Source organism: Scyliorhinus canicula, chromosome 6 (assembly GCF_902713615.1).
Source record: "Scyliorhinus canicula chromosome 6, sScyCan1.1, whole genome shotgun sequence".
Lineage (NCBI taxonomy): Eukaryota > Metazoa > Chordata > Chondrichthyes > Carcharhiniformes > Scyliorhinidae > Scyliorhinus > Scyliorhinus canicula.
In genome coordinates, this window is record NC_052151.1 from 133194585 (window position 1) to 133217613 (window position 23029).

The window sequence follows — 23029 nt, forward strand, 5'->3', positions numbered from 1 at the left end:
TAGACCAACTGGACCTTCGCCCTCCGACTCTGCTTCCAGTCAGCTGTACTCTGTAAACTCCTGGCTCCCTTCACGTTCTTTGAGGAAATGTAGGAAATGAAATGTAAGTAGCACCTTACTCCCTCCTCACCTAACTCCCTCAGTCACCAAACTCTCAACGTAGCACTCAAATGCACCAAGTTCAGCACTCCAGTGCTCTTACGCAGCAACCTTTTGTGTGGCACCTTGTCAAAGGCTTTCTGGAAATCCAGATATACCACATCCATTGGCTCCCCGTTATCTACCGCACTGGTAATGTGCTCAAAAAATTCCACTAAATTAGTTAGGCACGACCTGCCCTTTATGAACCCAGGCTGCGTCTGCCCAATGGGACAATTTCTACCCAGATGCCTCGTTATTTCTTCCTTGATGATAGATTCCAGCATCTTCCCTACTACCGAAGTTAAGCTCACTGGCCTATAATTTCCCGCTGTCTGCCTACCTCCTTTTTTAAACAGTGGTGTCACATTTGCTAATTTCCAATCCACAGGGACCACCCCAGAGTCTAGTGAATTTTGGTAAATCATCACTAGTGCATCTGCAATTTCCTTGGCCATCTGCTTTGATTCATGTGCCGTCCTTGTCTGGGGGCAAGGTGATGATCCTGACGTCTTGTAAAGACTCTACATTTGCTGTTAGCATTTCAGCAATGGAGGCAACACAGATGTTGCTTAAAAATGGTGCCTGGACCTCTGAACTATTCAGCTGATAATGGATCTGGTGCCTTCTTGGTCACCACATCCCTCGAATAATTGGAATTGGTCAACGGCTGTATAATTGCAGTCTGCCAGCTGTTCTCACTGCAAACAGAAGTTCCGCGACTGCTGTCAGTACCTACACTGAGAAAACGAAATTCAGCCCGATGGGTATTATGGCTTTAAATCATGAATTGCACTTAGCTTTCTTCTCCCGCGCTGTCACCCTGAACCCCAGTATTTGTGAATGCACTTCCTCCCTTCGCATATTATTTCCTGGACTCATCTGATTAAAGAGCTACATTCTGAAAGCTCGTGATTCCAAATAAGACTTCTAAGACTTCTTACTGTACTCATAAACATTGTCATTTAGTACAGAACTTTCTCAGAAGGGAAAAATAGTTCATTATTTTCACCCCCCCAGTTAAAATCAGTGATACTGGCATCATGTGGTCTTCTATGACAGCAAAATTGGTGTCTCACCTGGACCAATTTGCCAACCATAAAGGAACTAGCAGGTGTAGCCACCTGAGGTGGTCACGTCCCGATTACAAAATGGACACTTTGCAAAGGATGCAGGGAAAATGGACAATACTGAGAAAGCAAGCAGGTGTAAGGTTTGTCTGTTGATTGGAGCTGTAGCTCCCAGACAAGACCGATACTGCAAAGCCATTAGCATACTAATGAGCCAACTCTGGGGACAAAAGAGAAACATTTAGGTAAACGATACTAAAGCAGACACCCCGGCGCCAGAGGAGACTAGAACAAAGCAGGCCAACGGCCACGCCCAGCAATCAGGGCACCCACCCCTTTATTGGAGGAAATCGATACTGATGATCAAGATACGGTCCAATTAATTGGGACCAAGTTCAAGGCCCACCCAAAAGCGCGTGAAGCCCCCTCTGGGTATAAGAAGAAGCACCCAAGAGAGAATCGCTCTCTTGGCCTTGGCTCGCAGCAAGGAGAGACCTGCCTAGCAGCTGCACCAGAACAAGTAAGTCCAAAGTCAACGCACGCTACGTGATAGACGCTCCTAGCTACTATTCTATACCAGCTCGACTCCAGCAGCCTCAGAACCGGACAACGGCCATTTTTCCTCTGACTGAGTGGGCACCCGAAGCTAAGTATAGGCTTTAGTAGTAGTGATAGTTTAGTTGGCAGAGTTTTGTGCATGAGTATATTTGACTGTGTGTGTAAATAAATGTGCATTGATTTCGAACTTACTAACTGGTGTATCGAGTCTTTGATCAGTATTTCGGTTTTGAACCTTGTGGCGGTATCGAAAGATACCTGGCGACTCTTGAGCAAACGTAATTAGAATTAAGGAAGGTGACCATATTAACCACCATAAACAGAGCCAATTAGAGAGAGAACACAACGAGCAGCACAGGCGCGCCACGTGGAACATGACTGATTCCTATGAGAAATGGTGCCGGATTCACTGGGTTTGGGATTAACACTCAGGAGGCTGACAAGCTGCAGCCACATATATACACTGTACTCCCCGCACATACTCATCTCAGTCAACAAGATGGCAGTAAGAAGAGCGGCACCCCGTTTCACAGACGCTGAACTCAAGACCCTAATGGACACCGTAGAGGTGAGGCGGGCGACCCTGTGCCCCATGGCGAATAGGAAATTGCCAGCCGCTGCCGTCCACCGGACCAGGGCGCAGATGGCGTGAACAATACCGTGAGGACCGGACTGCTGTGCTCGGAGCGGTCAGGGTGAGTAGACAGCACCATTACCCCCACACAACACCCCTCCACCACCATTACACCCACATCTCCCCTCCACCTCCACCCCAACACACCCCATCCACCCACATACACCCACTCCACACACACACACACACACACACACACACAGACATCCCTCCCCCCACAAGATATCAATACTGAGGCAATTGCTCCAACAAAAACCTGGAAATAAAGGGTACCAGTAAAATTGGTCGAGCTGGTTTTAAATGGAACCTTTAAAATGGAACTCCGGTATTACTGGTGCTAGCATCACTGATTTTAACTCCCTAAACCCCCCCCCCCCTTATGCAAGATCCGTGAAGAAATTATGCTGCATGAGCTGCAGGTGATGGCGCGGCTATTCTCGTGTATCATGACCCGCAAAGCAGCTATAACGAGGACACGGATGAGAGCCCTCAACGCACATCCCGTGACACCGTGGAGCTTGACTCCAGGCAAGACACCGTCTTTCCATCACAGCTGTCTCCAACACCTTTCACCATCCCAGAGACACTCACTTTGGTTGGGCACTTTAGTGAAAAGGCTTCTGGGACACTCTCTGATGTGCACCACACACATGCTGCGGTACAACAGGGGGAGGGTGGTGGTGGTGGTTTGGGGGGGGGGGGGGGGGGTCGGCCATGCCCATGGACTAGCTGACAGTCCCATCAATTGAAGAAATGTAATTGCAGAGCCAGGGACTGAATGAGGAATTGTTGATAAGCATTCAGTACCTGTAGGTACAGGTGGAGGAGTTCAACCACATGCAGCAGCAGGAGGTGGTGCCATCGACAATGCGTGCCATTCTGGCCAACACCGGATGGGTGGCAAAGGTTTCAGCCATGGGTCATGATGTCCAAGGCCTGGGGCAATCTGTGCGGGTGGTGGCCAAGGCCCAGAACAAGGCTGCCCTCTCACAGGCTGCCATGTATCAGCCAGCTGGACATTGCAACGGCACTCCAGAGCGTGATATAGCCACAGCGGATCATCACTGACACATTGCCCGGGCGCTGGTCGACGTGGCTCAGACACAGAGGCAGGTGGCCCAGTCCCAGAGGAAGATAGTGCAGTCACTGCCTGATGTAGCACAGAATCAGAAACGGTGGCACAGTCACTGGGTGATGAGGCGCAATCCCTCCGTGTGCTCTTAGGCTGTGAGCATGGAGAACCTGGTCGAGATGCGAGTGGGCCTCCAGGACTGGCAGTGCCAGGTGGCGGCGGAGCCTGAGGAATTAACTCCACTCACACCACTGTTCCATGCAGCAGCCCAGGGCCCATCTAGCACCCCGACAGTGGAGAAGATGATGGGGCCCATGCTGCGGACTCCCACAGGGAAGGTGTAGGAACATTACAACACCGCGGATTTCTCCCCCCCCTCCCCTCCTGACCCTGGCATATCATATGGGCAGCGGGCAGAACAGGGTGGCGCCAAGCCACCTTGGACACCACAGCAGCAGCCGGACCCATCCAGGCCCGGTCGCCCCAGAAGACAGTTGCCAAATGGGCCCCAGGTCACAGGGTGGGAATCGCAGCAGGCCGCCTCCACTCCTGATGTACTATTCATGGATTCACCTATGCGTAGCATTAGGACCCGTCAGGCTAGAAAGGTAGACACCAGTTAGGTTGACATGGATGCAGCACATAACATAGCTATAGCGGCTCGGGCACGAACTAGTGTGTATATATATATGTTCACAATAAACACATGTTCACTACATTATAACCTGCCTTGGTGCTCCATCAGAAGGGTGTGAGGGATGGACTGGACTGGCTGCAGAAGGGGCGCTGGGGGTGAGGGGGTGCTGGGCAGTGGGTCGGGAGGGGGTGGGAGTGCTTGGGCTACGGACCCCAGTACAGCCAGCACTCACTGCTCCCGTGCTCCACATCCATCCCCCTCCTCCCCCACCTCCGCCATGTCGCCCCTCTGCTGGAGGTCACTGCAGGCCACCATAATGTGGGAGACGCTCCATTTAAAATATATACTTTTATTGGCATTTTGCGGTTTTTACAAAGTAACAACTCGATCTATAGTGCACCTGGTATTTACATTGAGTGACATTCCTTACTTACAGAATTTTTAACATATTCCCTCCATCTGCACTCTCCGCCCCCCTCCCTCGTGGGTAGTCTGTTTTTTCCCCAATACCAACTTTAACCCTGGGTGTCACACATTGTGCTCTGCTCGTTTCTGCTGCACATTAAGAAGTCTTACAACACCGGGTTAAAGTCCAACAGGTTTGTTTAGAATCACTAGCTTTCGGAGCACTTCTCCTTCCTCAAGTGAATGCTGCAAGACCTGGCTGCGGAGGTGGTCCATGCGCCTGTTTGAATCTTTACCTCATACTCATACAGAGTCAAGACCGGTCCTGACTGATTTACCACCGTCCCTGGGACCCACAACACCCTGTTGGCAAAAGTTTGGAAATAGACTGTGTCGCCCACCACATTCCCAGATGGGTCTGGATTGGTGTGTTCCAGCATGTTCCTGCCAGTTGCAGACCTTTACCCAGACATCTGGTAGGACAAGGCTCATCCTCACCTACCATTAACAATTCTGAGGGCCACTCTGGTGGTGGTATGTGGTGTGGTAAGGTAATAAAAAAGGAAATGGGCCAGTTGGGTGTCCGGGAAACCGGAGGTCTGTTTTATTTCATGCTGAGCTCTATACTGCTGTCAGGTGCAGTCCATACATGGCGGATCCCATTTTGCTTCAGAAAGTTGGTGAATTCCACAATCTGTACTGTTGTCCGATACCAGTGCTTCAGGAAGCCTGTGAACACTAAAGGTTTGTCTGAGCCGCTCAGTAGTGGCCCTCAATGTCATCGTGGTCATTCGATGGACATCCATCGATTAGGCACCTACAATAATTAGATACATGGCTCCTTGAAAGGGTCCCGCAAAATCTATGTGAAGGTGGGACCATGGTCGACCTGGCCACTACACCTCCTACTCCCCGAAGAGTCTCCTGGCGCCCGGCTCTCATTTGGGCCGGGGTATTTATGACCCAGAGTCCCCTGGATTAAGGCGGTGGCTCCACTCCTTCATCTAGGTAGATTGTACTCGGGTGAGGTCACAGAGATTCTGAGGTTACAGACGCCATGGCCTCTGATTGGGTTATAACAGATACCTTACGGGCAGCATGGTGGCACAGTGGTTAGCATTGCTGCCTACGGCGCTGAGGACCCGGGTTCAAATCCCGGCCCTGGGTCACTGTCCATGTGGAGTTTGCACATTCTCCCCGTGTCTGCGTGGGTTTCACCCCCACAACCCAAAGATGTGCAGGATAGGTGGATTGGCCACGCTAAATTGCCACTTAATTGGAAAAAATAATGAAATGAAAATGAAATGAATGAAAATCGCTTATTGTCACGAGTAGGCTTCAATGAAGTTACTGTGAAAAGCCCCTAGTCGCCACATTCCGGCGCCTGTCTGGGGAGGCTGGTACGGGAATCGAACCGTGCTGCTGGCCTGCTTGGTCTGCTTTAAAAGCCAGTGATTTCGCTGAGTGAGCTAAACCAGCCCCTGAAATGATAAGCACGCGATGTTTCTGCCCGGTTAGGTACTCTAAAATTTAAAAAATAAAAATAATAAAAATAACAGATACCTTGGGGAAGACCCAAGAACAAATGGGTTTGGGTCAGGTAAGAAGTGAAAACTGATGTCCAAACCAGCTCCAATGCGCCCTCTTCTGGCTTTAACAGAGCTGTGTTGATTAGGATTAGGTTAATTAACACAGGCTTTAGCAGAATAGCTTCAGAGCAATAAGAGAATTTCAATTGATTTAAGCAACCTTTTGAATTTAAATCAGCATGGATTTCAGAGGGATTGGGAAACTTGCAAGTGAAAACAAAATGAGATTGAGCCACGGCTTATGGAGGTATTTAAAGTTCAGGTTGTTTAATCTTGATAAAAGCTCTGAGCTTACAGCTTTGTCAACTACCTCTGAGAAACACTTCATAGTTGATTCTTGTCAGCCTAAAGGTTTCCGAGAGGTTTGGAGGTTTTCAAGCAGACACCAGCAGGATGTGAACCGAACCGCCATGGATGTTTTCAATACGACAACAGACAAGGAAGTCAATCACCATGCATGGCAGCGCCAACATGCTGTGGGGGGATCAGTAAGTCCACTACTGGATGAAGTTAAAAGGTAGGGAGGCACACAAGAGTGATCAATGCACAGGAGGGAGAGACAGAGAAAGAAATGCACAGGAGGCAATTGAGTGAAGTCCAAGAGAAGGACAAGACTGCAGATGGCTCCACCTGAAATGCAGTGCTTTCACAGACTGAGACAGGCGTGGTAACTGATCACCAATATCTCTGACCACCTTCAAGCCGAGCTGTTCCCTGCTGGATTTCATGGCCATTGCTAGCAGAATCACCAACACCACTCTCCAGGTTTGCTATCTGGCAAATTTAAAAATGTCACTTTGTAGTCCAATAGCCAATGTATATATATATATATATATGTATGAATGATGAATGTATTTTTCAACCAGTGACTGGGCCTTCCGTGCTGCTGAGAGCACAGTAGGTGCTTGGAGATGTCTCCCCCCCCCCCCCCCCCCCCCCGCCCCTTCTCGATGTATTGTAAAATTGGACTCACATTTAATCCCAACATCAGGACCCTGACCCAAAACATAAGGGGGGGGGGATTCTCCAGCCTCATTCCGCTCTCGCTCAAGCGAAACAAGGCCAGTGAATAGTGGGAGAGGCCAAAAATGAGACCCACACCGGCGCCAAAGAGTTTGTGATGCAACCGACCCGCTCCCTTAGGTGAAATCGGGATCTCACTGTAGCGTGGCGAGAAACGATTTACCACTTAAGCCCAATTTCCATACATGTAACGAGAGCCATCCCATATCCAGCGGCCTCCCAGAAAATGGTCACGCTGGCGCCGATTAGTACTCCTTTTGAATAACGGAAGTGCTTTTGTGGGGAGTTCTGTGGGGCTTCTGTGGAGACTGTGAGTAGCCATCTTTGCTCACAGGCAAAGAGCCCGGTACCACTTGGCTTGCCACCCCAGTGCTCGGTGGGGGGTGAGAGACACTCAGTTTGGGATGGGGGACTCTCCGCAGGGGTGGGCCAACATGGGAGGTTGGAGGGGGGGGGGGGAGCGGAGGAGCTGGGGAGGTAACCGATCGCAGCACCACCATGCCAACCCCTGGATTATGTACCCGTTCCGGAGGCAATCCTCGTCCCTTCCTGTCGGCCCCAATTAGCACCAATAACCCCAACTGTCTGCTGAGGCCTCTGGCTGCACGACTGAAGACTATTGCTAATAGGGAATTGGCAATCGTGGTTAAGTGAACACTTCCCACTTGCCAAGTGTATTCCCGTGGGTGGACGGGTCATGTAGCATATGGGAGTCATTGGCTACTCTCCCAATCACACTTTAGCTATCTGGGATGGCCACTGACAACTAGGGACAGAGAAACTCACAAAGCCTAGTGGGTAAAATGGACAAGCCAAGACTCAGGCAGGCTCAGAGCCTGAAAATGTATATTTGCAACCAAGAAGTCCAGACGGTATCGAAACTCTGAACAATTAGCATTTTGATGGGCCGATTAGCACTGGATGGCCCATCTCCACCAGAACAAAGGACTGGTACTCGAGAGACCGGTACAGTCCCAGATATTTCAGCACCACTCCCTGTTCAGGGGACACGTAAACAACGGGGTCAGTGACCGCTTGGGACACGCCCAGCCATCCAGATCCCTGCCCACTTATTGGTTAGGAATCGAATGGAGTGATCAGGGATCACCCAATTAGTGAGGTCCAAACTGAAGGACTGCCCAAAAGAGCACAAAAACCCCCAAGTATAATAAGAAGAGTTCACCATATGTTCGCGCTCTCTTGGTCTTGGTACCCGGTCACGAACATCTCCAAGTGCAGCAACACCAGAAGCAAGTATAAGTTCAACTCTCGCTACCAGATGGATGAGCCTAGCTGAGCAGCAGTTACTCCTTCGAACTCGATAGATCCAGAATCGAACAGCGGCCTCTGTTTCTCTGACATAAGCCAGGCACCCAAAGTTAAGTACAGGTTGTCTTAATTGATAGGTGTAATTAACTAGTAGTGTTTATGATGCATGACTAATTGTGTGTAAATAAAGTACCCTTGACCTTGAACTAACTAACTGGTGTTTGGCTCTTTGATCGATAACCGGTTGAACCTTGTGGTAGTATCATTCGATACCTGGCGGCTCTGAGCATTAGAACATAGATATCAAAAGGAAGAAGGGCAAACCCACTGTTTTCCATAATTGGAACAGAGCCATAGGAAAAGACAGAGGAAAAGAAACTTGCAACAACAGCCTGATGCCTGGACACTGCACTTGAACACTAGGGGTGGCAGCACCACACATGCAACAGCCAACATCCGAACACCGAGGGGATGGGACACAGCTCTGGGGGCATGCCGACTGCCAGGGGATGGATACGTGCCACAGTGGGGGGGGGTGTTGTGATCCTGGAGAGAAGAGCGAAGTTTCGGAGGTCAGCCACATTGAGGAAGAACGTGACAGAGGCATTATAGGGGTTGTGCAAAAAAGGTGTTTAATGTGTGATGCACGATCAATTGCATGAAGGACTCAGACTGGTACAACTGTGGCTTTCTTACAGTCAGATGCGTGGCCTCCTACTGCAGCTGGCAAAATGGCTGATCAGGAGGAGGTCACGCATATTTATACGGGAACTTGTGGGCGGAGCTAGCCAGCAGGGGCTACCAGCGAACCTGCAGTGCAGGTCCTACCATACATCCCCTAATACAGGTGCACTGTGGTTCATCACATTCACCCCCTGTTAAAAATGAGTCCGGCGGGGTGGCGTGGAACTATATACAGATTTACAAATAATTTACAGTGGGGAGGTGAAAAAAAATGTCCATTTTGGTAGCCCGGTGCCTGTCAGAGGTTAAGTCGGTCCGGTGGCTTGACGGTTCGCTGGGAGCGACGTAACGGTGGCAGCGATGTCGGTGCTGGCATCGCCAACGTCGGTGCTGGCGGTGCTGGTACTGGCCAGTAGTCGGATGACTCCGGGAGCGTGCCGAAATCTTCGTCCTCTAGCATGGGAAGGAGAAGAAGGGATGAACCTGGTGGGGCTAATGTTGGGAGCGCCAGGGGAGGGGAGGGTGGCGCGTGGGTGGGAAGTGTGTGGAAGTGGAACCTGAGGGAGCCAGGTCCCTGAGTGAGACCGCATCCTGGCGGCCGTCGGGGAACTCCACATAGGCATACTGGGGGTTGGCGTGGAGCAAGTGTACCCTGTCCACCAAGGGGTCCGCCTTGTGGAGTCGGACATGCCTACATAGAAGGACTGGTCCTGGAGCTGCGAGCCAAGTCGGGAGCGACACCCTGGATGTGGACTTCCTGGGGAAGGTAAAAACACGTTCATGGGGTGTGTTATTTGTGGTGTTGCACAGTAGAGACCCTATGGAGTGTAGTGCATCAGGGAGGACCTCCTGCCAGCGAGAGACTGGGAGGTTCCTGGACCGTAGGGCCAGCTGGATGGCCCTCCAAACCGTCCCGTTCTCCCTCTCTATCTACCCGTTTCCCTGGGGGTTGTAGCTGGTCGTCCTGCTGGAGGCGATACCCCTGCTGAGCAGGAACTGGCGCAGCTCATCGCTCATGAATGAGGATACCCTGTCACTGTGGATGTAGGCGGGGAAACCGAACAGAGCGAAGGTGGTGTTGAGGGCCTTGATGACGGTGGCAGACGTCATATCGGGGCATGGGATGGCGAAGGGGAACCTGGAGTACTCATCGACCACACTGAGGATATATGTGTTGTGGTCGGTGGAGGGGAGGGGCCTATTGAAATCCACACTGAGGCGTTTAAAGGGGCGGGAGGCTTTCACCAGGCGCGCGGTCCGGCCGGTAGAAGTGCGGCTTCCACTCTGCACAGGCCTGGCAGTCCCTGGTGACTGTCCGTACTTCCTCGATGGAGTAGGGCAGATTGCGGGCTTTGACGAGGTGGTACAGTCGAGTGACCCCCGGTTGACAAAGGCTGTCGTGCAGTGCCCGTAGTTGGTCTACTTGTGCGCTGGCACATGTACCTCGGGAGAGGGTGTCTGGGGGCTCGTTGAGCTTGCCGGGGCGATACAAAATCTCACAATTATACGTGGAGAGCTCGATTCTCCACCACAAGACTTTATTGTTTTTGATCTTGCCCTGCTGCGTGTTGTTGAACATGAGAGCTACCGACCGTTGGTCAGTGAGGAGAGTGAATCTCCTGCCGGCCAGGTAATGCCTCCAATGCCGCACAGCTTCAACGATAGCCTGGGCCTCTTTCTCAACGGATGAATGCCGAATTTCAGAGGCATGAAGGGTGCGGGAAAAGAATGCCACGGGTCTGCCTGCCTGATTTAGAGTGGCGGTGAGGGTGACATCTGAAATGTCACTTTTTACTTGGAAGGGCAGTGCCTCATCTACTGCGTGCATCCCGGCCTTGGCTATGTCTGCTCTAATACGGGCGAATGCACGTTGTGCTTCGGCCGTGAGGGGAAATTGGGTGGACTGTATGAGTGGGCGGGCCTTGTCCGCGTGGTTTGGGACCCACTGGCCGTAGTAGGAGAAGAACCCAAGGCAGCGTTTGAGGGCCTTGGGGCAGTTGGGGAGGGGGAGCTCCATGAGGGGGTGCATGGGGTCGGGATCGGGCCCCAGGAGTCCGTTTTGGACTACATAGTCGAGGATGGCTAGACGGGTCGTGCGGAACACACGCTTCTCCTTGTATGTAAGATTGAAGAAGTGGCGGTGCGGAGAAATTTAGAGAGGTTGGCGTTGTGATCCTGCTGGTCATGGCTGCAGATGGTGACGTTGCCCAGGTACGGAAATGTGGCCCGCAGACCGTACCAGTCGACAATTCGGTCCATCTCCCTTTGGAAGACCAAGACCCCGTTAGTGACGCCGAAGGGAACCCTAAGGAATTGCTAGAGCCGACAGTCCGCTCGAAGGCAGTGTATGGACGGTCCGATTTACGGATGGGGAGCTGGTGGTAGGCGGATTTCAGGTCAATTGTTGAGAAGACCCGGTACTGTGCAATCTGATTGACCATATCAGATATGCGTGGGAGGGGGTACGCGTCAAGCTGCGTGTACCGATTGATGGTCTGGCTGGAATCCAAGACTCTTCTATGTTTCTCCCCAGTTTTAACCACTACCACATGGGCTCTCCAGGGGCTATTGCTGGCCTTGATAATACCCTCCTGAAGCAGCCGCTGGACCTCAGACCTGATGAAGGCCTTGTCCTTGGCGCTGTACCATCTGCTCCTGGTGGCGACGGGCTTGCAATCTGCAGTTCGATTGGCAAAGAGGTGGGGGGGTCAACCTTGAGGGTCGTGAGGCCGCAAACGGTGAGTGGAGGTAGGGGCCCGCCAAATTTGAGGATGAGGCTCTGGAGATTACAGTGAAAATCCAGACCCAGCAATAGTGCAGCGCAGAGGTTGGGGAGGACATAGAGGCAGAAACCGCTGAATTCTACGCCCTGGACAGTGAGATTGACCACACAGAACCCTCGGATTGAGACAGAGTGAGATCCGGAGGCCACGGAAATCTGTTGGTTGGCGGGGTGGTGTTGGAACCAACAATTCTATGGACACGTGCTTGTAGGATTAGAATAGCGGTTTTAATATACTTACAACAGAGCCAGCCTATTAGCCGTTGAACGTTCGGTGAACTGGCCGGCTGACCCTGTGGCACTGATCTTTATACAGCAGCTCCCGGAGGAGGAGTCCTGGGCGGAGCCAAGGGAGAAGCCCAATACAACTCTCGAGTATTCCCAGAGCTACTCCCCCTGGTGGTCAGGTAGTGCAACTGCACTTACAATACAGACACATATATATACAGATTATAATACCTTGTGAATCACATTCACCACATTCACCCACAGTGAAAAAAATTGAGTCCAGCTGGGGTGGTGGCTCACAGAGTTAGTCTGTCCGGTGGACGAATTGTTCTTTTCGATCTGCGGAGCACCGGGGTTGCAGCCTCTTGATGTGGCTGGGTGGGTGTTGAGAGCTGGGGTACGATGGCAGACTCCGGGGCGGGTCTCGTCCGAACTTTATGCACCTCTGGCTCGACCAGAGACTGGGGGCGCTGGGGGCGGGCTGGTTCTGGCGCGTGGAACCGGTGGGGTGAGCTTGCGGAATCGGGGGCGCGAGGGGGCGGCAGCATAAGGAACGGGGTAAGGGGTTCCTCAGTGGGGGTGGGGGGGGGCTGGATCCAGCGGGTGCCAGGTCCCGAAGGATACTGTGTCTTAGCGACCGTCCGGGAACTCCACGAATGTGTACTGGGGGTTGGAATGGAGGAGGCGCACCTTTTCAACAAGGGGGTCAGTTTTGTGCCCCCTGACGTGCTTCCTCAGGAGGACCGGGCCTGATGTCCTCAGCCATGCCGGAAGTGAGACTCCCGTGGTAGTGCCCCTAGAAAAAATGAAGAGTCGCTCGTGAGGGGTTTGATTTGTAGCTGTACAGAGGAGGGATCTGATTGCGTGGAGCGCGTCTGGGAGGACTTCTTGCCATTGGGAGACTTGGAGTTTTCTAGACCGGAGGGTCAGTGGGACGGTCTTCCAGACTGTCGCGTTCTCCCTCTCCACCTGCCCGTTCCCCCTGGGGTTGTAGCTGGTAGTCCTGCTCGAGGCGATGCCGTTGTCGAGCAGGTACTGACGCAGCTTGTCGCTCATAAAGGGTGAACCCCGGTCGCTGTGCACGTAGCTGGGGAAACCGAACAGGGTGAAGACACTATGCAGGGCCCTAATGACTGTGTGGGAGGTCATATCAGGCATGGAATGGCAAAAGGGAATCGGGAGAACTCGTCGATGATGTTGAGGAAATAAATGTTCTTGTTAGTGGAGGGGAGTGGCCCTTTGAAATCGATCGCAAGGCGTTCAAAGGGCCTAGAAGCCTTGACCAGGTGGGCCCTGTCTGGTCTATAGAAGTGCGGTTTGCACTCTGCACAGATCGGGCAGTCCCTGGTGACCGTTTTTACCTCCTCGTTGGAGAAAGGCAGGTTTCGGGCTCTGATGTAGTGGGCAAGCCGGGTGACCCCTGGATGGCAGACGTCAACGTGGATGGCTTTCAGACGGCTGATCTGCGCGCTGGCGTATGTCCCGCAGGATAGGGCATCCAAGGGCTCGTTGAGCTTCCCCGGTCGATATTTACATAGGTGGAGAGTTCGATCCTCCACCGAAGGATTTTATCATTTTTTTATTTTGCCCCTTTGCGAGTTGTCAAACATAAAGGCAACTGATCGTTGGTCGGTAATGAGGGTAAACCTCCTACCTGCGAAGTAATGCCTCCAGTGATGAACCGCCTCCACGATGGCTTGTGCTTCCTTCTCGACTGAGGAGTGTCGGAGTTCTGAAGCGGATAGGGTACGGGAGAAAAATGCAACGGGCCTCCCTGCCTGATTTAAAGTGGCTGCTAGAGCTACCTCTGAGGCGTCGCTCTCAACCTGAAAGGGAGTGGATTCATCCACCGCCCGCATGGCTGCTTTGGCGATGTCCTCCTTGATGCAGCTGAAGGCCTGGCGCGCCTCAGCAGACAGGGGAAATCGTGTGGCCTTAAAGAGTGGGTAGGCTTTGTCTGCATATTGAGGGACCCACTGGGCGTAGTATGAAAAGAACCCCAAGCACCGTTTGAGGGTCTTGGGGCAATGAGGGAGGGGGAGTTCCAAGAGGGGGCGCATGTGGTCCGGGTCTGGGCCCAGGACTCCGTTCTCCACAACGTAGCCGAGGATGGCCAGTCTGTTTGTGCGGAAAACGCATTTCTCCTTGTTATAAGTGAGATTTAATTTTCATAGAATTTATAGAATTTACAGTGCAGAAGGAGGCCATTCGGCCCATCGAGTCTGCACCGGCTCCTGGAAAGAGCACCATACCCAAGGTTAACACCTCCACCCTATACCCATAACCCAGTAGCCCCACCCAACACTAAGGGTAATTTTGGACACAAAGGGCAATTTATCATGTCCAATCCACCTAACCCGCACATCTTTGGACTGTGGGAGGAAATCGGAGCACCCGGAGGAAACCCACACACACACGGGGAGGATGTGCGGACTCCGCACAGACAGTGACCCAAGCCGGAATTGAACCTGGGACCCTGGGAGCTGTGAAGCGATTGTGCTATCCACAATGCTACCGTGCTGCCCCAGATCTGTGCCGTTTGGAGAAAACGGTGGAGGTTGGCGTCGTGGTCCTGCTGGTCATAGCCGCAGTTGGTAACATTGTCCAGATACGGAAACATGGCCCGCAGCCTGTACTGGTCTACCATTTGGTCCATTGCTCGTTGGAACACCGAAACCCCGTTAGTGACGCCGAAAGGTACCCGGAGGAAATGGAAGAGGCGGCCATCGGCCTCGAATACCGTGTAGTGGCGGTCCTCCGGGCGGATTGGGAGCTGGTGGTATGCAGACTTCAGATCCACCGTGGAAAATAGCCGAAATTGGCCGATATGATTAACCATGTCTGCAATTCTGGGGAGGGGGTACGCGTCTAGGAGCGTAAAGCGATTTACGGTCTGGCTATAGTTGACGACCATGCAAAATTTTTCCCACCATCTGAGCTCTCCAGGGACTATTACTGGCCTCTATGATCCCCTCACTGAGCAGCCGTCGAACCTCCGATCGGATAAAGACCCTATCCTGTAGGCTGTATCGCCTGCTGCGAGTAGCTACTGGCTTGCAATCTGGAGTGAGATTGGCGAAGAGAGGAGGGGGGGGAAGATGCGCAGCGTGGCTAGGCTGCAGATAGTGAGTGGGGGCAGGGGCCCGCCGAAGCGGAGGGTGAGGCTCTTGAGGTTGCACTGGAAATCCAGGCCTAATAAGAGTGGTGCGCAGAGGTCAGGCAGGACATAAAGCTTAAATTTAGAATAACTAGCGCCTCGAATTGTGAGCGTAGCGACGGTGCGTCCTTGGATTTGGACTGAGTGTGAGCCCGAAGCGAGGGCGATAGTTTGGCTTACAGGAAAAATAGAAAGCGAACAGCGTCTTATCAGCTCTGGATGTATAAAGCTCTCGGTGCTCCCGGAGTCAAAGAGGCATGGCGTGCTGTACCCGTTGATCTGGACCTCCGCCATCGAACTTCGTAGGTGCTTGGGGCGGGATTGATCTATGGTGACCGCGTTGAGTTGCGGGCCGCGTGGTGAGTGCCCGGGGAAGTCGTATTCTTCAGATGAGCTTTCTGAGCATGCCGATGCAGATGGGGCCAGTGGATCGCACGTGGTGAGCGGCGAGGAAGATGGCGGCCCCCATGAGTCGCATGTGGCCGGCCGCATGGTGGGGGTTTTCCAAAATGCGGCCCCCATGGATCGCACGTGGCGGGAGGGGGCGGAGTCGGGGTGTAGGCCGCAGCGTTTCGGGCCCCGCGGGCCCGCTGGTGTTGGGAGCGATTTGTTCTTTCTGCTGGTGAGTTAAAAACTGGGGCCCTTTTCGCGAGGCACACTCTGGCATAGTGGCCTTTCTTCCCACAGCTGCTGCAGGTCGCGGATCGGGCTGGGCAGAACTGCCGCGAGTGCTGGCTTTGGCCACAGAAATGGCAGGCTGGGGCAGCTGAGTAGCTGGCTGGAGCAGCTGAGTAGCTGGCTGGGGCAGCAGAGTAACTGGCTGGGGCAGCAGAGTAACTGGCTTTGGCAGCGCGGTAGCTGGGTGACCGTGCGGCACAGGCCCGGGGGAGGATTGTTGGTCGGGGGTCCACGATGCGGTTGCGGGGTCCGTGGGAAACGGCGTGAGTCTGCGGAAGGAGACTTCCATAGTGGTAGCAGCCTCCACAGTAGTATCCAAGTCCTGGGCCCCCTTTTCTAGCAGTCTTTGGCGCACATAGTTAGACCTAAGGCCCGCTACGAAAACATCCCGCACAGCAAGCTCCCTATGTTCAGCCGCGGTAACGGCTTGATAATTACAGTCATTGGAAAGATTGTTCAGTTCCCTTACAAACTCAGCTAGCGTTTCTGTAGGCCGCTGACGGTGAGTCGTAAACACGTGGCGTGCATAAACCTTGTTAATGGGCCTAACGTACATTTTGTCCAATATCGCCAGTGCTGCGGTGTAAGAACCGGCCGGATTTAGCTGCGTGGAGATTCTGTGGCTTACCCTCGCGTGCAGTAGGCTGCATTTTTGTTCCTCCGTTGTTCCGGCGGTGCTGGCTTCTGCCAGGTAGGCTTTAAAACATCTCAGCCAGTGGGAAAAAATTTCCTTAGCCTCTGCATCCTGTTGTTCGAGTTCTAGGCTTCTGGGCTTGAGGGCTGCTTCCATGATTTTCTTCGACTGTTTCCTAAGTATATTAAATTGTTGGAACCAACAATTCTACGGACACGTGCTTGTAGGATTAGAAGAGCGGTTTTAATATACTTACAACAGAGCCAGCCTGTTAGCCGTTGAACTTTCGATGAACGGGCCGGCTGACCCTGTGGCACTGATCTTTATACAGCAGCTCCCGGGGGAGGAGTCCTGGGCGTAGCCAAGGGAGAAGCCCAGTACAACTCTCGAGTATTCCCAGAGCTACTCCGCCTGATGGTCAGGTAGTGCAACTGCACTTACAATATAGACACATATATATACAGATTATAATACCGTGTGAATCACATTCACCACAGGTGGACGGCGAGGGAGCAGCGCCTTACCGTGTCTGGGTGAATGAAGCTTTCGGTGCACCCGGAGTCCAGCAGGCAAGAGGTCGCGTGGCTGTTGACTTTCACTGTCGTCGAAGCGGTGGCCAGGTTGTGAGGACGGGACTGGTCCGGTGTCATTGAGGCGAGCTGTGGGTGGTCGTCCGAGGATTCAGATGGGGAGCATTGGCGACCCGGAGCCTGCGTTCCAGTCCCGCGGGGAAGACAAAATGGCGGCGTCCGGAGGACCTGTTGGGAACAAGATGGCGGCATTCATGGAGCGCACGTTGTGGGGGCGGGGCAAGATGGCAGCACCCATAGTGCGCACATTGTGGGGGCGGGGCAAGATGGCGGCATCCATGGAGCGCACGTTGTGGGGTGGGGCAAGATGGCGGCATCCATGGAGCGCACGTTGTGGGGGCAGGGCAAGATGGTGGCGCCCATAGAGCGCACGTTGTGGGGGCAGGGCAATATGGCGGCGCCCACAGGCCGCACGTGGACCTGGGAGGAGAAGATGGCGCCGCCCATTGTGCGTTCGGCAGGGGGGAGGGGGCGATTGTGGGCGTGATAGCAGCAACTGCGCGGGCCTGGCACACAGCTGCAAAGTGGCCCTTTTTACCGCAGGATTTGCAAGTGGCGGTGCTGGCTAGGCAGTGTTGGTGTTGGTGCTTCTGCTGGCCGCCGATGTAGCAGTGGGGACCCCCAGGGTGCGTGGTGTGGCGGGCAGTGCAGGCGTATTGATTAGGAGGGGCCCCAGCCGGTGGGGTCGTTTGCGGGGTCTTGGAGGGGCAGGAGGGGTGGGCCATGCGGCGAGCGGGGTAGGCTTGGACGTTTCGTGATGCAACCGTCATGGAAAGCGCTGAAGTATTCATCTCCGTTAGGTCGAGCATAGCCCCTTCCAGCAGTCGTTGTCGGATGGGGTCCGACGCAATCCTCGTTACGAATGCGTCACACATGAGGAGATTGGAATGTTCAGTGGCCGTGATGGCCTGACAGTCACAGTCCCGTACGAGTGGGATAAGAGCCCGGCAGAAGTCATCGATCGATTCACCAGGTAGTTGTACGCGAGTGGCAAATACATGCCTTACGAATAGTGTGTTTGTCTTCTGAGCGTAGTTCTCTTTTAGGAGTGTCATTGCTTCCGCGTAATTTGGGGCATCCTGGATCAACGGGAACATGCTGGAGCTCAACCTGGAGTATAGAACTTGGATCTTCTGAGCTTCCGTCGGCGTTGGGGTCGCAGCGTTGATGTGGGCCTCAAAGCAAGCTAGCCAGTGATTAAAGTCCTTTCTGTCGTCTGGCGAGTGTGGATCCAGCTGCAGGCGATCTGGTTTGATCCTAATGTTCATATTGTAGAAATATCTGAGTGTAATAAATTGATGCACGATCAATTGCACAAAAGACTCAGATTGGTACATCTGTGGCTTTATTACAGTCAGATGCGTGGCCTCCTACTGCAGCTGGCGAAATGGCTGATCAGGAGGAGGTCACGCATATTTATACTCCTTGTGGGCGGAGATAGCCAGCAGGGGCTACCGGCGAACCTGTAGTGCAGGTTCTACCGTACATCCCCTAATACAGGTGCACCGTGGTTCACCACAATGTGTTGTACAATATCTCACTCCTGATGGTGCTGCACCCCACCCCCCGGGGTGGAGGGTTCAATCCCAGCCCTGGGTCACTGTCCGTGTGGAGTTTGCACATTCTCCCCGTGTTTGTGTGGGTTTCGCCCCCACAACCCAAAGGTGTGCAGGGTTAGTGGATTGGCCACGCTAAATTGCCCCTTAATTGGAAAAAATGAATTGGGTACTCCAAAATTTATTTTAAAAAATAAAATAAAATCATAATAATACCCAACAAACTGCGGTGACATACCAGAGTACAGCTCTGTGCATCACCTTGAGCATGCCATATACATTTTTGTTTGTATTTTCTTTGTGGAGTCAAGTGCCTTGTAAAGCTCTCCTATCCTTGCATTGCAGGTTGCACTTACCTTCTTCTGCAGGACTCTGTATCTGCCAAGATCTTCCTACCTTGAGAGAAAGAAGTTTATGAGCTCCTGACACTTGGCATTCACGGTACGGATGATGGGGCAGCAGAGGGAAAGTTTAGTGGAGATTGGTATTCGGGAAAAGAAGTTGGAGGTTATCTTTGCCTTCTTCAAAGATGAGAAAAAAAATGAATGATGGAAATATGGAAATTTAATTGGCCTGCCAAATTTACAGCAATGTCTGTCATAATATCCACTCATGTATATAATGAGATGCAGACAGTCGGTGATTGACACACAGGATGTCCAATGAACACACAACACAGAACAACCAATCACCAGACAGAACACCAGCACTATAAAGCCCACAGGGCATTAAGACTCTCTCTCAGGACCCAGCTACTGAGACAGTCAGAGTGCACAAGCTAGTGAGCATTATCACCATGCGGTAGCTAGTAAGTCTGGTCAAGCCAGTAAGAGGTCATCAATTAGATTAGTAGAGTGTCAACCCACAGCTGAACATGTACAGCAGTCCACTAGTTAAATAAAACAGTGTTGGATCATCTCCTGTGTCAGACGTCTGTTTCTAGCTTCACTGCATCCCGTTGCAGTCAACGTCGAACGAACCTGCCTAACACATCAATGTCAGTCCATTTTTCATGCTTGAACCTGAAAAATTAGTATTGAAACATGGAAGAAATTATTGCTCAAGACGTGTCCTGCAAATAAGTTTGCAAGATCTCTGGGCAGCCAACATGATGGATGGCTTTCAACATCAAAATGTACTACAATGATTTCCCATCCATCAAAATCAATGGATGAGAAATTGTGGGTATTGAAGATAATTATAGTGTCTCCACAGGCTGAACTAATAGACTTTGCATTTTTATTTTTGTTCGTCAATCTAAATCTATGATCAAGCATATGCTCAATTTTCTGTTTCAGGTGAATCTGCCTCGAGCTTTATTGATTTCCCTTCCACTGGTGACATTGCTGTATGTAATGGTAAATATCAGCTACCTGGCAGCCATGAGTCCTGCTGAAATGCTAACATCCGGTGCTGTGGCTGTAACATGGGGGTAAGTTACTTATGCCAACATAAATTGTGATTTTTGATTTTAAATATGTTGATTCAAAGAATATATTTGGCAAATGAACTTTACCTGCAGTGACGATCTTTAATCAGCAAATCCCATAAATTCCAGAAGAATGTTTTTAAATCCATCTCAGTTGTGTTGGCTGTTGAAGTAATCTGAAACTAATCTCGGTAACAACACCAATACCGCCCCCCCCCCCCCCCCCCCCACCAAGCCCCCATGTCTCCGGCAGCTTCCTCTATAAGATGAGGTCTCTGTCTCACTCACTGCTTATTGCAAAACTTTTCATTGCTCTTGTTGACCTCTTGTTCTCTAACTCCTCTCGTTAATCTCTTGAGCGATTATTTTCAATTGATGACCTCTTGTTGCTGACTCCCAACATGAAGTGATTTCACTATTCACTTGTACAAACCCCACTTGGGTGGTTTTCTGCACTGGTGGACTTGAAAAGGAACAGGCTTGGGGACCTCACAACAGATTTTTAAAAAAAAATATTTTTTTATTCTCCTCCTTTTTCACATTTTCATCAAATATATACCCACCAACAAATAATCAACAATTACAAATGCAATGGCCATCCCCTGGCCAAGAATCCCTTTATCCTTTATTTTACCCACCCCCAAATTCAGAACACGAAATCTAAAAGAATTAAGAATCCACAATCACCCTGTACATAATCACCAATAACCTATACATTCCAAACTCCCCCACCTCACCCCCTAATGTTTGATGTCATCCAATTCTTGAAAATGCATAATAAACAAAGTCCATGAATTGTAGAACCCTTCCATCCTTCCCCTCAACTTGAACTTCACTTTCCTCGAGCGTTAAAAACTCCAGCAGGTCCCCCCCGCCACACCGAGGCACAGGGCGGATATGCTGATCTCCACCCCAACAGGATCCGCCTTTGGACAATCAGCAAGGCGAAGGCTAAGACATCTGCCTCCGCACCTGCCTCCAACCCTGGCTGGTCCGTTACCTCACATATGGCTTCTAGGGGGCCTCAAGATTACCCTGAAGACCTCCCTCCAATACCCCTCCAGTTTTGGACAGGACCAAATCATATGAACATGATTTGCAGGTCTCCTGAAAATCACAAACATTCTCCACCCCCTCAAAGAGGTGGCTCAACCTCATCCTCGTGAGATGCAATCTATACACCACCTTCAACTGTATCAGCCCCAACCTCGTGCACGAGATGGTGGCATTCACCCTCCGGAGCACCTCACACCGCAATCTCTCCTCCATGCCCTCCCTCAACTCTTCTTCCCACTTTGCCTTAATCCTCTCCACCAATACCTTTTCCTCCCCATGAATCATCCCATAAATCGCTGACTCCATTCTCTTCACCATTCCCCCTGTCATCAGCGCCACTGGAAAGCTCTGTATCTCCTTCCTGGCAAAGTCTCGGACCTGCATGTATCGAAACATCTCCCTCTCCCCAAAACATATTTCTCCCCCAGCTCCTCCAGGCTTGCAAACCGGTCCGCCAGAAACAGATCCTTTAATACCCTAACTCCCCTCTCCTCCCATCTCTAAAAAATCCCATCCCACTTCCCTGGCTCAAATCTATTGTTTCCCCGAATCGGCATTTCCCTTGACCTTGCCCAGGATTTAAAGTCCTGGCGCAACTGCCTCCAGATCTTCCACGTCGTCACCACCACCGCACTCCCCAAATATTTTCCTGGGGCCATCGGGAGCTTGGCTGTTGCCAGCGCCCTTAACCCCAACCCCCAGTACAAATTAATCTCCTTTCTAACCCATGGGGAGATCCCCCCCCTCTGTCCCAGCTCCGCACCTTTTCAGCATTCGCCGCCAAGTAATAATACAGTAAATTCGGGGGACTCAAACCCCATGACTGCCATCCTCTCTGCAACAGCACCTTCCTAATCCTAAACCCCCCCCCCACCGCCCTCCCCACAAATAAACAATGTAATCGTCCTCTCCACTTCCTTAAAAAACACTTTTGGCAAAAAGATCGGTAGGCACTGAAAAATAAAAAAACACGGCAACGCATTCATCTTAATTGCCTGTACCTGCTCTATCAACGACAAGGGAAGACCATCCCACCTTGCCATGTCCGCCTTCACCTCCCCACCAAATTACGGTGACCTTACAACAGATTTGTCCAACGTTTTCATATGGGAGGCCAAATTTCAATTTTTATCACACTCAGGGGACTTATGAACAGATTTCAGAAAGTTAGGCTTTGGCACAACATTAAAAAGAAACTGGTAATATGCGTCACTGTAATACACAAGGGGTTAATGTAAATTCACGTAGACTAGCGAGACACTGGAGGGAGCACCAGAGACATGACACACAGACATTCAACCAATAGGCCAGTAAGATAGGACACGACCAATGGGCATTCACGACACACACACAGGTGACACTACCACAGGGGGGCATTACACCAAACCACATAAAAGGACACAGCACACATGATCTTCCTCGTTCCAGTGGAGACTCTCAGTGAATACACAGGGTTGATTTGGAAACACACCACACCCACCACGTAGATTGTAGCAGACTGCTTCGTCAGTCTGAGTAGCTATAGCAGGATTAACAGGAGAGTCGAATCCAAGTAGGAGAATCGTTAATAGTTTAATAAATGTGTTAAAGCTATCTCCAAGTCTGAACCTTCCTTTGTCAGAGTGCACATCAAGGAAGCAGCTTATGCTACATCAAGAGCATAACAAAACAGAAACAATTTGCTGAGTGATGCACGATCAATCACTACTGAAGCGAGATTATAGTCCAATTGACGGCTTTAATGAACAAGTAGTTACCCCAGCAGCTCTCGTACAGAATGACTGCTGTGGGTGGAACACAGACTCTTATGCTCCGCCTGCTGGGCGGAACCAGCAGGCAG

General features: G+C 51.6%; 1 protein-coding gene across 1 annotated transcript in view; it reads left to right on the plus strand.

The window, feature by feature from the left end:
* Positions 1–23029, plus strand: part of zmp:0000001267 (b(0,+)-type amino acid transporter 1) — a 61002-nt gene that overhangs the window by 10357 nt on the left and 27616 nt on the right. Inside the window, exon 2 of the mRNA XM_038801045.1 lies at positions 20003–20136. Within this exon, the coding sequence (XP_038656973.1) occupies positions 20003–20136 (134 nt within the window). The remainder of the gene's footprint in view (positions 1–20002; positions 20137–23029) is intronic.